This window comes from Anser anser (assembly GCF_964211835.1).
Source record: "Anser anser genome assembly, chromosome: 4".
In the NCBI taxonomy this organism is placed as follows: Eukaryota; Metazoa; Chordata; class Aves; order Anseriformes; family Anatidae; genus Anser; species Anser anser.
This window is the reverse complement of record NC_139724.1, coordinates 20,008,760-20,022,008: the sequence shown is the minus strand read 5'-3', so window position 1 is coordinate 20,022,008 and position 13,249 is coordinate 20,008,760. Positions and strand designations below refer to the sequence as shown.

Sequence of the window (13,249 nt, the reverse complement as noted above, 5' to 3'; positions counted from 1 at the left end):
CATTCTATCCTTCATTCTTAAATCAACCCCAAAGCATAATGTCCATATAAATTTTGCATGAAGCAACATTAAATATTCTGCAAAGCACAGCAATAGGTAAAATGCTGCAATAAGCTTTACACCATTTCAAGTGTTACTTCTAATGAAAACAATTGATAGTCATAGCAAGGACTAGAAGTAGCATAGCTCAAAACAGGACTTTTATTTATTTGTTTTCAAAAAGTGACTCAATAGTTCATATATTGCTTCTTATATCTTGTGAGTAACCTTTTCTATTTAAGACCAAAACATCAATCTGAAAACATTAGTACACTGATTTGCTTTTCAAATGATATTCCTTCCTAGTCATCTCTAATATCATTTGTAAAACACCACTACTGTAGGCCTGGAATTTGCTTGTCCTTGTTTTGCATCATGCATTTGGCATTTAGATGCATACAAAAATTCTAATAGCCTCCACGCCTACTGCTGCTGTATTTTTCAAAAAAGCTATTTAACTGAAGTCCTGAAAGAGTCAAATGCTCTACAGATGTTAAGGGACCAAGACCAGCAAAAGCCTTCTAGTTTAAAGTCAGATTCAATACGCTACTTGTACACAATGAGATCGATGTTTCTTGTTTCTCGTCCCCCTTCCCAATATCTTGAAAATGTCATTAGCTTTTTCAAGTTGAAATATAAAATTACTTAGTATGCTGTTAATCAAGGCCTGTTAAATTGTTTACTGTATTTCAAATGTTTACTTTGTAAGCTAAAAGCTGCACACAGCATATTGCTGTTCCTAACGTATGCACTCAGTATTCAGTTTTTGTGCCTGTCACTCCTTATTAACTGTTTATCAGCTCTTAGGAGGATCCAACACAACATCAACATTCAAAATTTAATCAGGATTATTTCAGCAGCAAGTAATGGAATGTATATGCTGGTAGCCACAAATAACACCTTCAACTTTGATTTCATATTACCATTTTTTATTTCCCTGAAGTTAAGCCTCATTCCTGAAATGCATCTTCTAAACTACAGTGCTGAGGGCTATGTTAAGAGATTAGATTTGGGTGGGCTAAGTTACAGAAGAGATAAGAGAATCAGGAGTTACGGGGAGAGATAAGAGAATCAGTTGAAATCAGCAGTCCGTACATGCACCAACAGTTTCAGAGTTTGCACTAATCTATGCTTCTCAATCTGTATACCACAGTAACATGAGACTCAAACAGCAACAGCGTAACTTGTGCTTTTCCCACAGGCAGAGGAAAAAGGATGATAATGACAAGGAAGTTTCTGTGCTCTTGCAACAGAAACCACAACCTCTCTTCTTGCCAACTGTAGCGGAGAGAGGAAAGTAGAGACACGAAAGAAAGTCATACAAAAAGCTATCAGAAATAAAGGACTATAAATTCAAGACTACTATTCTAACTCTTCTGTAGAAGGTTATTGTGGCAAATGTTTATAATGTTCACCCAGCTTTACAAAATGCTAAAACAACAGTTTCATTTAAATAAATTGGACAAAAGCTACAGTGTGCACTTCTGAGAAAAACTAAATGAATCACATAACCCAGAGGAAGAGAAGGGGTGAGGGTTAAAGTATTTCTGTGACCTTCCAATTCTTGGTTGTTTCAGGAGACAAAAAAGATTATGGTTCAAATGTGGCAGCTCAGGATGCCTGCTACGTATTCAGCTACATATAAGCAACAGCGTGGATAGAATATCTGCTGTCATTGAGACCATAAATTCATCCTTTACTAATCCCCATGTTACTCCAACATGCTCTGCGTGGTGGCATTTTGACACCATTCTTGGAAAAAAAAAAAAAAAGGAAAAAAAAAAGCCGCCTGCTGTCTTCTGACTTTCCTGGCAAAGAAAGTTCTCTTTTAGTTGTACTTAGGATTCTTCTATTTTTTTTCAAACTAATCCATACCAACTCCCCGTCATTCTGTATTTGGTAGAAATGAATCCATTTAATATTTTCACTACAACTATGCAATACATTTACAGCAGGATTCTCCAGACCTTTTATAGCATTGCCAGCACCAGCAGCAATGGCAGCCTGGTTAGGATAGCAGCAAGTTCTGATTCAAGTTCTACTGAGGGACCTCTTGTCATATTTGGAGATTCGTGGTCTACCATATAACTCACAATCGTCACCATTAAAGTAAAAGCAAGCTCTCGAACAAAACTGCTATTCTTGTAGTCTTCAACTACAGAATTTAGTATATTTGACCTATCAAATGCAGTCATCTCAATAAAGACCCTGTTTCAAATCCTAAATGTTGACAAGCTATTTTTTTGCTCTGGCTGAAAGGGGGAAGACGACATAAATGACATAGGGTAAAACAACAGAAGAACATATATATCATACAAAAGTTGAACAAGAAATTATGTTCATAACACAGATTTCTATGTACATAAAAGTACCAACACATTTATTGCTCTTTGAGCTCTGTAACTGAGAAGTAACCCAACTACAGATAACACAGATATATCACCATCTTTATCCAACAGTTTTAATGCAGTAACTAAAATCTTTCTTTTTCCATCTGGAAGAAAAGGAGAACTCCTCCATGCTTACAGCTCCATTCACACCAACCTCAGGTAAACCTTATTTACAACTATAATCAGGTTGTGGGCTGGGGGAGGAAACTAGATGGGAGAAACAGGAGGGATATACATCACAGCTCCTTTACTATGAGCTATTTCCACTACTGTCAAGAAATACTTCTGCCTTACAGATAACTTTCTATTAGCCTGACTGCAAACACTTGCTACTGCCACGGAGTCTTAGTAAAGAAATGATTTAAAGAAATTTGGCTTGTTATATATCGCCAAACACTGTCCAGAAAGCAGCTATCTCTACCTCTACTGAAGGTAAACAATACTACTCAGGAGGATATACAATGATGCTACCACCTAAACCTCATTTCTATAATGCACACCATGCAGAAGGAGCAGCTCAGTTTCATAAAACAGTCATTGGTCACTGTACCATTTGTCAGCCACAGATCTTGGAAAAAAATATAAAAACTTAGCCTGGATTTTAAAGACCACTGTAAGTAATCATATAATGTGGTGATTTGGGAAGAGTAGAATAAAGAGGGGATAACTCAAATAAGAAGTATTAATCCTTTTCTTTTGAGTAAATCATGCATTGAAGAGCTTAGTTTCTACTTTCATTTTCTTAGCTAATGCAGGAACACGATCTAAGTTAAAAGCTGCCAACTCAGACTACAGCATACTAACACACACCTTCCTGGACTGCCAAATGCCATGGCTCTATGAATATCATAATCCACTTCTGTTTTAGACAAAATCCCTAATTTATATAAAGCATACTAATTGTTCAGAATGAAAAAAAAATACATAGAAAAGGAAACTCTCTCCCCCCATGCAGCTCCATATTCCTTCTTCTACAAATACTTCTTCAGGAAGTCCATTACCTGAGTGCTGATAGATCTGGTTCCATCTGTTGCCTCCACTGTCAAGTTATAATTTGATTTCTGTTCTGCATCAAGAGGTCTAGCGACAATGATAGTTCCAGTGCCCTTGTCCACATCAAATCGACTGTCATAGTTGCCACCTTGTTCAGGAAATGAGGAGAGAGAGAAGTTCATAAAACACAGCATCATTGTTTCATGTTAAGATCATGTTCTTTCTTTAGATGCTTAATGAAGGTGGAACTATATACACATGTACTTATATACACATTTAATTTTAAATCATTTTTCCCCCCCCCGGTAATGCAGTATGGTGCTACTTACAATATTTAAAACTGATTAGTTTTGGACAAAGCTGATTTGTCTAGACAGTTAGTAGGATAGATTTTTAGACAAAATTCTCTCTTTTTTTTTTAATCAGAATTTTAGGATTCCAAATAGTGGGAAACTAAGAATTACCAGGTGAATTGTGATAGTTTATTTTATGAGCAGACATTCAGGATAAATAGTGAAAAACATACTTTGTATCGAAATAAATGAAAACCCCAAATCAGAAATACTGTCAAATTTATCTCTCTTGAATCAGAGTATAAATTACTATACTCATACATGAATATAGATAAGGTTGAAAAAGCTCCAATACCTCCAAAGGATACTCAGGTCAATGCAGAGTATCTGAAGAACTCATTACCTAACCCCTCCCTACTGAGGTAAGATTTCAGATGAGTGCTAAATGTTTAAATGGCCAATGCCCATGCTTTTTTTCTGAAGCAAGTTATCTTCCTTTGCCTAACTTTCAAATTTCCCTTTGAAATAACCATGGTTAAATAACCATGTGGATCAATAGCTACACTTAGTCATTTAAACATTTAATTGATCATCATCATCAAGCTATTCTGAGCAGACCATTGTGAGAATACAATGTCCATGAAGTCCAAATATTGTTAACGATGATAAATATTGCCATTTATCTACAATTGCTTTAGGCCTCTCAATAAACTGCCTAAAATGGACTAGCCAATTTTTATTTTGGTCAAGCCAGTGCTAGATATGGCAAACCAATTTCTCCTGATTATGTACACGTGTTTTTCTAATTGCATTTTACAAGGATAGCATTCAGATAAAATCTGCATACTCTGTTTATTTGTTATTTTTAAAATAGTTTTTACATGCTATGTTTTGTAAAGCATGGAATGCCTTTTAAGAAAAGCCAAGGCTAGAAGTGAGAGGGTAAAGTTCCCAGGGTTGCAAATTCATACTTAATCTAAGAAAGAACAGTAAATACTGAAATGGGCCCCCATTCAAATGTAAAAGGATTTCACCTTTAGAAGGTTCCACTGCATGACAGACATATCGGGTTGGGAAAGATGGATTGGATTCTGCTTCACTGGATTTAAGATAGTTGGTAACAATTAATGACAAACATAATCACTTTTTTTTTTTTTTAATTTCACTGAAAGCCAGTTTCTCTTAGTAGCTCTGATTCACATGAACAGATATAAACTGAATAGCATGAAACATAGCACTTTTGCTTTGAGCAGGTTTACATGAAAAAAATATTTTGGCTTTGTGCAAGATGTTAACTTCAGAAAATGAGTCTAACTTTTTATAGCTGATATGTGATACCAATTTCTCAGATGGCTAGGAAAGGAGAATTTAGTATCTCAATGGAGTAATCTCCATTATAAGGGAAGAGCAGGGTGAATGAACCTTTTCAGTTTCCCTGATACAAGGACAAGCTCTTCTAATCAACTTTATTTTCTTCCCTTTTCAAGGGAATCACAAAGACATTCCCTAATTTTTTACAGTAGTGGTGGTGGTATTAATCCGCTGAAGCAGAACTCAACCCAAACTTCTGTATCTGGTACACTGAAAGTGTGACAGCAACAGTTTTGGTTAAAACCAAAACTGGAAGCTATGAATTGATGCCGTATAAATGTAATGATGACAAAACAAAACAAAAACGAACCTGTCACAAATGCAACTGTGAGCACTTTGATTTCCGAAGGGTTAATAAAATAAATATTTTATAAATGTACGCTTTCATTTCAGATCTCATAATCTGGTAATAAATTATGTGATCTCAGCAGATACCTTCTGCTGTACAGTTCAGGTCACAAGCCATCTGAAAGATGTAAAATACTTCACTAGCAAGCTTGTCTCCTGGCTCAGCCAAAAAGAAAGAAAGCATGGAAAGCAAGCACAGAACACAAAGGAAAGCTGTCAATCAAATTAATTCATGCTATTAGAAACAGTAAAAGAGGGCAGTAAAGTGATAACCTACAAAAGTAGCTGATAACTCAACAACATGATCATATATCAAACTTTCCAAAACGCTTTCACTAAGAAAACAGCCAGAATAATTTTATTTTTTAGAGTCTGTGGATGAGTCCTGTTCTTTCCCCTTTGGAGTTTTCTGCATTTGTCTTTTTTAAAATACCATCTGTTTACTCTGTTAAGCATAAAATAAAAATACTGTAAATATTCAAACTGTGCTACATGCTTTGAAGCAGCAATTCAAAATAACACTATCATCAATTCTATTCAGATGTACACACTACTCAGAGTGCACAGCAGTTGAAACAAACTAAAAAGATTAGAAAAATACATCTCTAGTCTAGTTAACAAATTCTGCTAATTAGACCCCAGAAAATGCTATTGCTTTACTCGGTAGAAACTCTAAAGACTGGGAGCAAAGGACATCTGAGTCCTCTTCTGTTTACTGTCCTTCATCTCTGTGAACCACTCACCTCTTTCTGACAACATCCCTTTCTTCACCTTTCCTTTAATGGTCTCTATCTGGTCTACAGATGTTCTTGTTTGTTGACTGGATGACCCTGTCTGAATTGGAGCCTCCTCCTCACATTCCATCTTGGCTCACTTAAGCTGTTTTTATATTTTCTGATTTTCTGTTCCTATGTCTATGTGGATGCATGTCTGGGAGAACAGTAAAAGAACTGTCTCAGTTTCAAAATACCTCTACTGTAAATAGCTTTGCCCCTACAAGAATACAAGGAGGCATCTTTGAACCCTTTATTTCCTTTATCAAGTTTTACAGATCTCTTTCCCCACTATTTGTCTAAAAGCAAACTCTTTTTATTTGACTCTGATCTATTTGGACAAAAACTATTTTTTCCCTCCAGAACGGATTAAAAAGAATCAAACAAAAACTCTGCAAGTATTTAATACATTGGCAATTTTATCAGTACTGTCACATGCTGTTCACACATGTAGCATGCATTCACGAAAGAGTTCTCTGTTCTAGTGAGTGCTTGAGTGTTTTCTGAGAACACCTTCAAATATTTGGCATTTCTATATTCCTGCTGCATGTATCAGTTTTACAAATGTTGTCTTTAACTGTTGCCATTCTCAGAATCCCCTGAAACATAAGTACCAATAAAAAAGATCTTTAAATTGATTAGATTTGTAAGAAGTAATTTTTAAAAAGTTTGCCCCAACAGCTAAGAACAACTTCACACCATAATCATGGATATAATGTTTAGTTGTAACTAAGGTCCCTTATCTCTCTTGTGAATGTGGTGGAAAATCTGAATCTTACAGGGCTATCTTAAGACCAGAAACAGTTTACTACAGATACCTCTCCTGAAACAAGGCTCTGTTGTTCAACTTGATCCTGAAATGTAACGCAGGTCAGAACTTGTTTTTAGTATCAATTATACAGTGAACACTCTGTGCTCAGTGGTTTAACGAGTAAGTCTAAAATTAAAAAAGTACTATTCATTTTGTCACCAGAGCATCTATGTATAGTCATATTACTGAATAGAATTCCACTTCCAACGGCAGAGATTAAAGTGTGTTATAATAGGAAGAATATGTAAAGAAAAAGTTTGTTGGGGTTAGGAGCACATGAGCTTTCCTTTTAGTACTGAATCCGAGGACAGCAGCAGACTGAGGGGCAGCCCAGAGGAAAAGAAATCAGTGTGAACAGTGTAATCTCTCTTTGGGTGTACTACCCCTATTTGCAGAAAAATGGCATTTTATTTCTTTCCCTATCATATAACCTTTAAGATTGATTTGATTTGTTTTAATTTCACTGACACAATATTCATAAGTCATTTCCAAAACTGCAACACAGCAAATATTTTGCAATGCAATTTTATTTTTTTGATATGTAGTAGCATTGATAAAAACAGTTGTTTTGATTTACAACAAAATAAATCCTAAGGGAAAAATATCTACTGCTGAAGAATGCCAAAACTGCATTACTTAGAAGAGCGGTTAAGAAACCAAGCTGCAATGAGCCCTCCAGTATCTCTGACTCCATGCATTTGTTTCTAATAATAAAAGCCCTTAAGGCATCCTTACCCGTTATGTCAAACCAAAGTGGTGTTCCAAGAGGTTCAACAGCTATTACGCCAATCATGTGAGCAACTGGGTCGCTTTCCATCACCGTAAAAGAAAAAAATGCTTCCTCAAAATAAATGGGCTCTGTGGGTGGGACAGGCTTTGGAATCCATTCTATGTGAAGCCGTGTAGTTGATGATTTTTGTGGACGACCATTATCTACAGCTTTAATCTGTGAAACAGACACAACTTTTAGGCTACAGAGTCATATAAATCTTTATGGCACATAAATGGAAAAGTAATAATAAGCTCCAGGCATGTTTGTTTGTGTGAGATATATCCAGAAGGGCTAAGTGTCTCTCAGAGTGCTACTTGCCCCTCATTAGCTGGGGAGCAAATGGAGAAAAAACATGTAGCACCTGACAGTAGCATAAACTGTTACCGTAAATTCACTTTTATTTCGCTTTCTTCCTGAAAGAGAGTCAATGTGATTGTTTATGCTCCCTCATCCTGTTCCTTATCCGTCAAGTTCTGGAAAAGAACTACAGCTTCTTGATTCACTTGCTCAATACAAACATTTGAAAGCATCCTTTAAAAAACAGTACCAACCCACAAAGCAATACTTCTTGATTTGTTGATGCTTTCCTTCCTCCAGATACTGCAGTAACTCATCTGCCAGCTACTGAATAAAAAGTGATGAGAATACAGATAAAAGAATATTTCACATATTCGTGATATATGAGATTTTGACTCACGGAAAGGATATCATATTCCCTCGCTGCAGAAAATTTCTTTGATGAAACCACTCCAGTTTTCGGCTCAATGAAGAATTTGCCATGTTCATCACCATCTTCAATGCTGTAAGAGATCTCCGCATTGGGGCCTTCATCTTTATCTGCAGCAATAACTCGATAGATTGGCTCTCTCCTAGCAGTCCTTTCTCGTTCCGGCTTACCACGCTCTGGAAGCCTGATTTTGTAGAACTTTTGCAAAAATTGAGGCTTATTGTCATTCTCATCTAAAACCTTCACAATCACTCGTGCAACTGTTGATTTTGCAGGAATACCATTGTCTGTTACCGTTACCTGTTTTTATTAAAAAAAGATATGGTTAGTGTTCAATTCAACTACGGTCTTTCTGACAATGCTCTTTTAAAATCAGATTTTCCTATGACTGCAAAGTAATTCTCTAACTTCAGTTACATAAAGACTGTTGGGTAAAGCTATAACGGTGAATATTTAGAAAAAGAACTACAAAGAGTTACTCAGATACTATCTTAACAATATCATGCTTTATGTATGGCATGTAGGAGTTGATATATATTAAATACATTCTGCTATTTTGCAGCATAGCTATATATTAAATCTATTCCACTGTTTTGCAGCACTGTAACTGAAATATTAAATTTCTGAGTTCAGGAACAGCACACAAGTATAGTATCTTTGATAACAGCTTCACTGTAATAATAATATGTTAACATAATTTCAGCCTAGTGTTTCCTTACAACATTTGAATTTAATCATTTGATTTTACATCTCCAAGATGCAATTTATAATACTATAATTTTCAGAATTTGACTGGCCTATGCATTAAAAAACTATACTTTAAGACATAAAATCACTATCTTGTTTGAAAGAAGCTTTAAAAATAGCCTTTTAAAGCAACACACATAACAATCTATTACCATAGCCTAAATGAATTGGGAAAAGAAATGAAATCTGTTCTTCCAGCAATAGTCAAATTTTCTAATAAAAATGCCAGGAAATGAATAAGGAATCTTCTGCAATATTAACTCTAGCACTGATATGACATTATTGATATATGCATATTGAACAAAAATACAATAAAATTAAGATTTCTGTTAATTTGAAGTCAGAAAACATAGAAAAAGATGGAAATGGACCAAACTGATACAAAAACTTATATCATATGTAGCAATCTTACCTTATTACTTGACCTTTTACTATTTAACCCCTTATTGAGTAATATATTATTGGCCAATAATATAATTGCCAATAATTAACCAATAATTATTGGTTAATGAGTTAAATATGTGCATCATGGGGTACAGAATAACTTGTCTGTTAACGTAAAATTAATATTGCTCCATTATTGCTTAATTTTGAGCCAAGAAGAAAAATGGCGAATTTAAAGAAAATGAAGTTTGATTTAATGGCAACATGAGTTTTGAAGACATTACTGATATAAAAAACAGAATGCTAAGATATGGGAGGATGACATGAAGCTGATCTAAAATAATAGCATAAAAAATAATCCATCAAATTGGAACTCAGAAAATAGTTACAAATTGGGAATAAAAGAATGGGGCATAGTAATTACCACTACATAAGCAGGAGTGAAATCAAAGATCAATTTTAATAGCAAACAAGGAATAAACTCACCAACCCATCTGGTCGACATTTCAATGCTCAATTAATTAGCCAGATGCACAGCACTTGGCTTGAGTGGCTTATAACATTGTCCACCATTCTGTGCATTTCTGGGTTTCTTTCCAGTCTATTTTCAAAGGTGTCAACATAAAACTAACAAATGGGAAAATTGCTACTTTGGGCCATAGTGCCTGTCACTATCACACTATAGTTCAGGACTTTTGCACTGGATATTTTGCAGACTTTTATTTACAACTTTGCTAACCAGCTGGGATTCAAACTGAAGAAAGAATGAAGAATTATAAACAATACCACCAGGCAATAACCAATATTCCAAACTAGAGCATAAGCAGCTTAATCTGCTATCTTTATAGAGAACGCTGAAAGCATGAGTATTTATGTACCACTGTGGGATACTGCAACCTTAAAACAGCCTGAGTTCTGTACATGTCATCTTGGAATAGTTTGCTCAGTTAATTTATCTATTTATTTATTATTTTTTGTATTGCAATATCAAAAGGCAGGGCTTTGATCTTATTGTGTTCACAGCATGACACCAAGCTGGATCCAAAATGCAAGCATGAGTGTTAGTGGACAACTGTCCATACCTTTACACTGCGAGTATGACCTCTGACAAGTTTTTGTCCAGAACAAATAGCACTCTCCCAAACGTTGCCTAGGTACAGTCAGGAATTCACCAAATTCAGGCACCACTCTCAACAGGCAACTTGGAGATAGCCAGCCTTTTCTAGGGATAAGTTATATGCATTCAAAGCCATGCTGTGCCAGGTGGCTTCGGGGTCAGAGAATGATTCACAGCTCATTTTATTTAATGTGTATGTCCAACAGAAAAGCCAATACAATATGCATAGGAGCAAAAGTCATTAGATACCAATTTTACAATCAATATACATAGCAGTGGGTCACAGAAATAAGATATAAGTGACAGGAATTGCTTTTGGAAACTGACACAAGCAGATTTCAGGAGGCAATTTAAAAGAGAATAATATAGTGGCTTTACAATTTACAAGAATAACGTGTCTAGTACTAAACCGCATTTGCCAGGTAATTCACTTTGCTATTACTTCTAGCTTAGCCAGTTAATTCACTTAGCTTCTATTACTACTACACACTGCAGAGGAAATCCCACCCTATTACTACTTAAGTGAAAAGAATTCATTCAAATTCTGGTATAAAAGTTAAAATTATGATAAAAAATTGTATTAATCCAGCTTCCAATGCACCTAAGGGATAGAAAAGGCCCAGGAGGACTCTCTGTACCCCAGAGTTTTGCAAAAGAATAGTTCATGCTGTCGAGGTTTACATTCTCCAACAAATCTATACAGTTTTTATGCTTATATTTCTATCAGAAAACCTTTCTACAGGTTTCAGAAGTACTGAGTAAGTCCAGATTTGCTCCGACAATTCTGGAGAAAAACTAGAGAAGTTTTAAAGCTAGTTTTGATGACTCATATTGCAGTCCTTTACCTATCATCCAGAAGGAGTGCGTAATAATGGTTCCAGATCTTAGGTACAATGTAAATATCACTGTGAATATTAAGTCTGTGTTGCTGGTGAAGGGCAATGCCATCATATTACATGACAGCAATGAGAAACTGGCGAATTCACAGTTGTCTACATTTCCTTCCAAGTTCTTTGACAGAGAAGGAGAGTATCTATTGCATAAATTCCAGATGATCAATCAAAAGTAGCTAAATAAAAGAATTGTGTCACAAATGTCATCTTCTTAGAATCTGTCATGCACGCTGTCAACAGATCTACTTAAATGATTGATGAATAAGTTATACAGAAAAAGATGTCTACTATCTGTTTGTATTCTCAATGTTGAAAAAAAGAAAACAAATCTGTGTTTCTTTCAGAGGTCTGTATTCAGTAGGGTAATACTGTTTCAATAGAGCAGAAAAAAGAATCACAGTGCTCTTTCTAACAATCATGTCTTTGTACTGTTTGAAATAAAATCTTGGCTTACTGATATAAAAACAAAAAATAGCCTTTATTTGTATCGTAATTCTTAACAAAAATTCCCAACACACTATTTTAATGCATAGCTTTGTGCATTGCAATATAATTAATGAACACAGAAACAAATTACTTCTGAAATACAGTTCTCTAAGTTCTTCATATGGTAATCAAGTATGGCATACTTAACTTTCTGTAAAAGAATAATTAACTTACAGTCACTGTTTTTCAGAGAATTAAAGAAATTATTTACCTCCAATATGTGTTCTCCCTGCTGTTCTCGATCTAGTTTTCTAGATGTGGTTGTAATTAGACCTGTAACATAAAAGAATAATTCATCAAATCCTCCAAGAAAATAATCTGGATGGGGGTTATGTTAAACATGTAGTCACCGATATATCCAACCTCAATTTCTTCTTTGGTGGTCCCTTCCATTTTTGCAGCACTTAGCTTTCATTAAAGGAATGGTTGAGGGGTTTCCAGTCCTTAAGGGTTGTGAAAATATTCTTATCTGAAAGCTTATTATTATTGTTATCTGAAAGCTAAGCTGTAGTAGGCCTTAAGACAACAGATGCAGTTCTACTTTCTGACCCATCCGTGCATGCCTTGTTTCTGACAGCAGTGATTTATGTAGTTCTCTCACAAGAAGTATTTTTTCGAAGGGTGCTCATATACCTTATTCAAAGAGTGATTACACATACTACATAAATAATTTGAATAATCACTTCAGTGGAACATCTGCTTGTATTTATTTTTAACAATATTAACAGAATAAGGATGACCTGAAGAGGTGCACTGATAGTGGGAAACAGGAATTTGAGTATGTGTGCATGTGGACACATCTGATAGCTTGATTTAGCAAAGTTGAAGATTCAAACAGTATTGCTGCTGGCAGTAACACAGAAGAAGGATGAGCTTTTGGTGCAAGATGTTAGATATTGTTGCAAGAGTTTGATACAAATTTGATGCAATATTAGGAAGGTATGATAAGTTTTGCTTTAAATAAGGAAAGTCAAAGAATTCAGGATGAAAAATGAATAAAATCTAAATACAAAAGGAACTTAGCTATATAATTCTCCCTAATAGTAGGCTCAAAATTTTAGCTGTTGAGTTTCATGAAAAGTAAACTCAGTCAACTTTCAGTTAT

The 13,249-nt window shown here is 35.2% G+C and overlaps 1 protein-coding gene across 6 annotated transcripts in view; it reads right to left on the bottom strand.

The window, feature by feature from the left end:
* The window catches only part of FAT1 (FAT atypical cadherin 1), a 109,191-nt gene that overhangs the window by 39,497 nt on the left and 56,445 nt on the right, over positions 1–13,249 (bottom strand). For 4 of the 6 annotated variants that reach the window (XM_083836395.1, XM_083836397.1, XM_083836394.1 and 1 more), the window contains exons 4-7: positions 12,356–12,417; positions 8,488–8,817; positions 7,754–7,964; positions 3,431–3,570 (exon numbers count right to left, since the gene is read on the bottom strand). In XM_083836395.1, coding sequence (XP_083692521.1) covers positions 3,431–3,570; positions 7,754–7,964; positions 8,488–8,817; positions 12,356–12,417 — 743 coding nt within the window. Of the gene's footprint in view, positions 1–3,430; positions 3,571–5,521; positions 5,591–7,753; positions 7,965–8,487; positions 8,818–12,355; positions 12,418–13,249 lie in introns of all 6 variants that reach the window. The other 2 variants (XM_083836393.1, XM_083836392.1) reach the window with 1 other exon arrangement.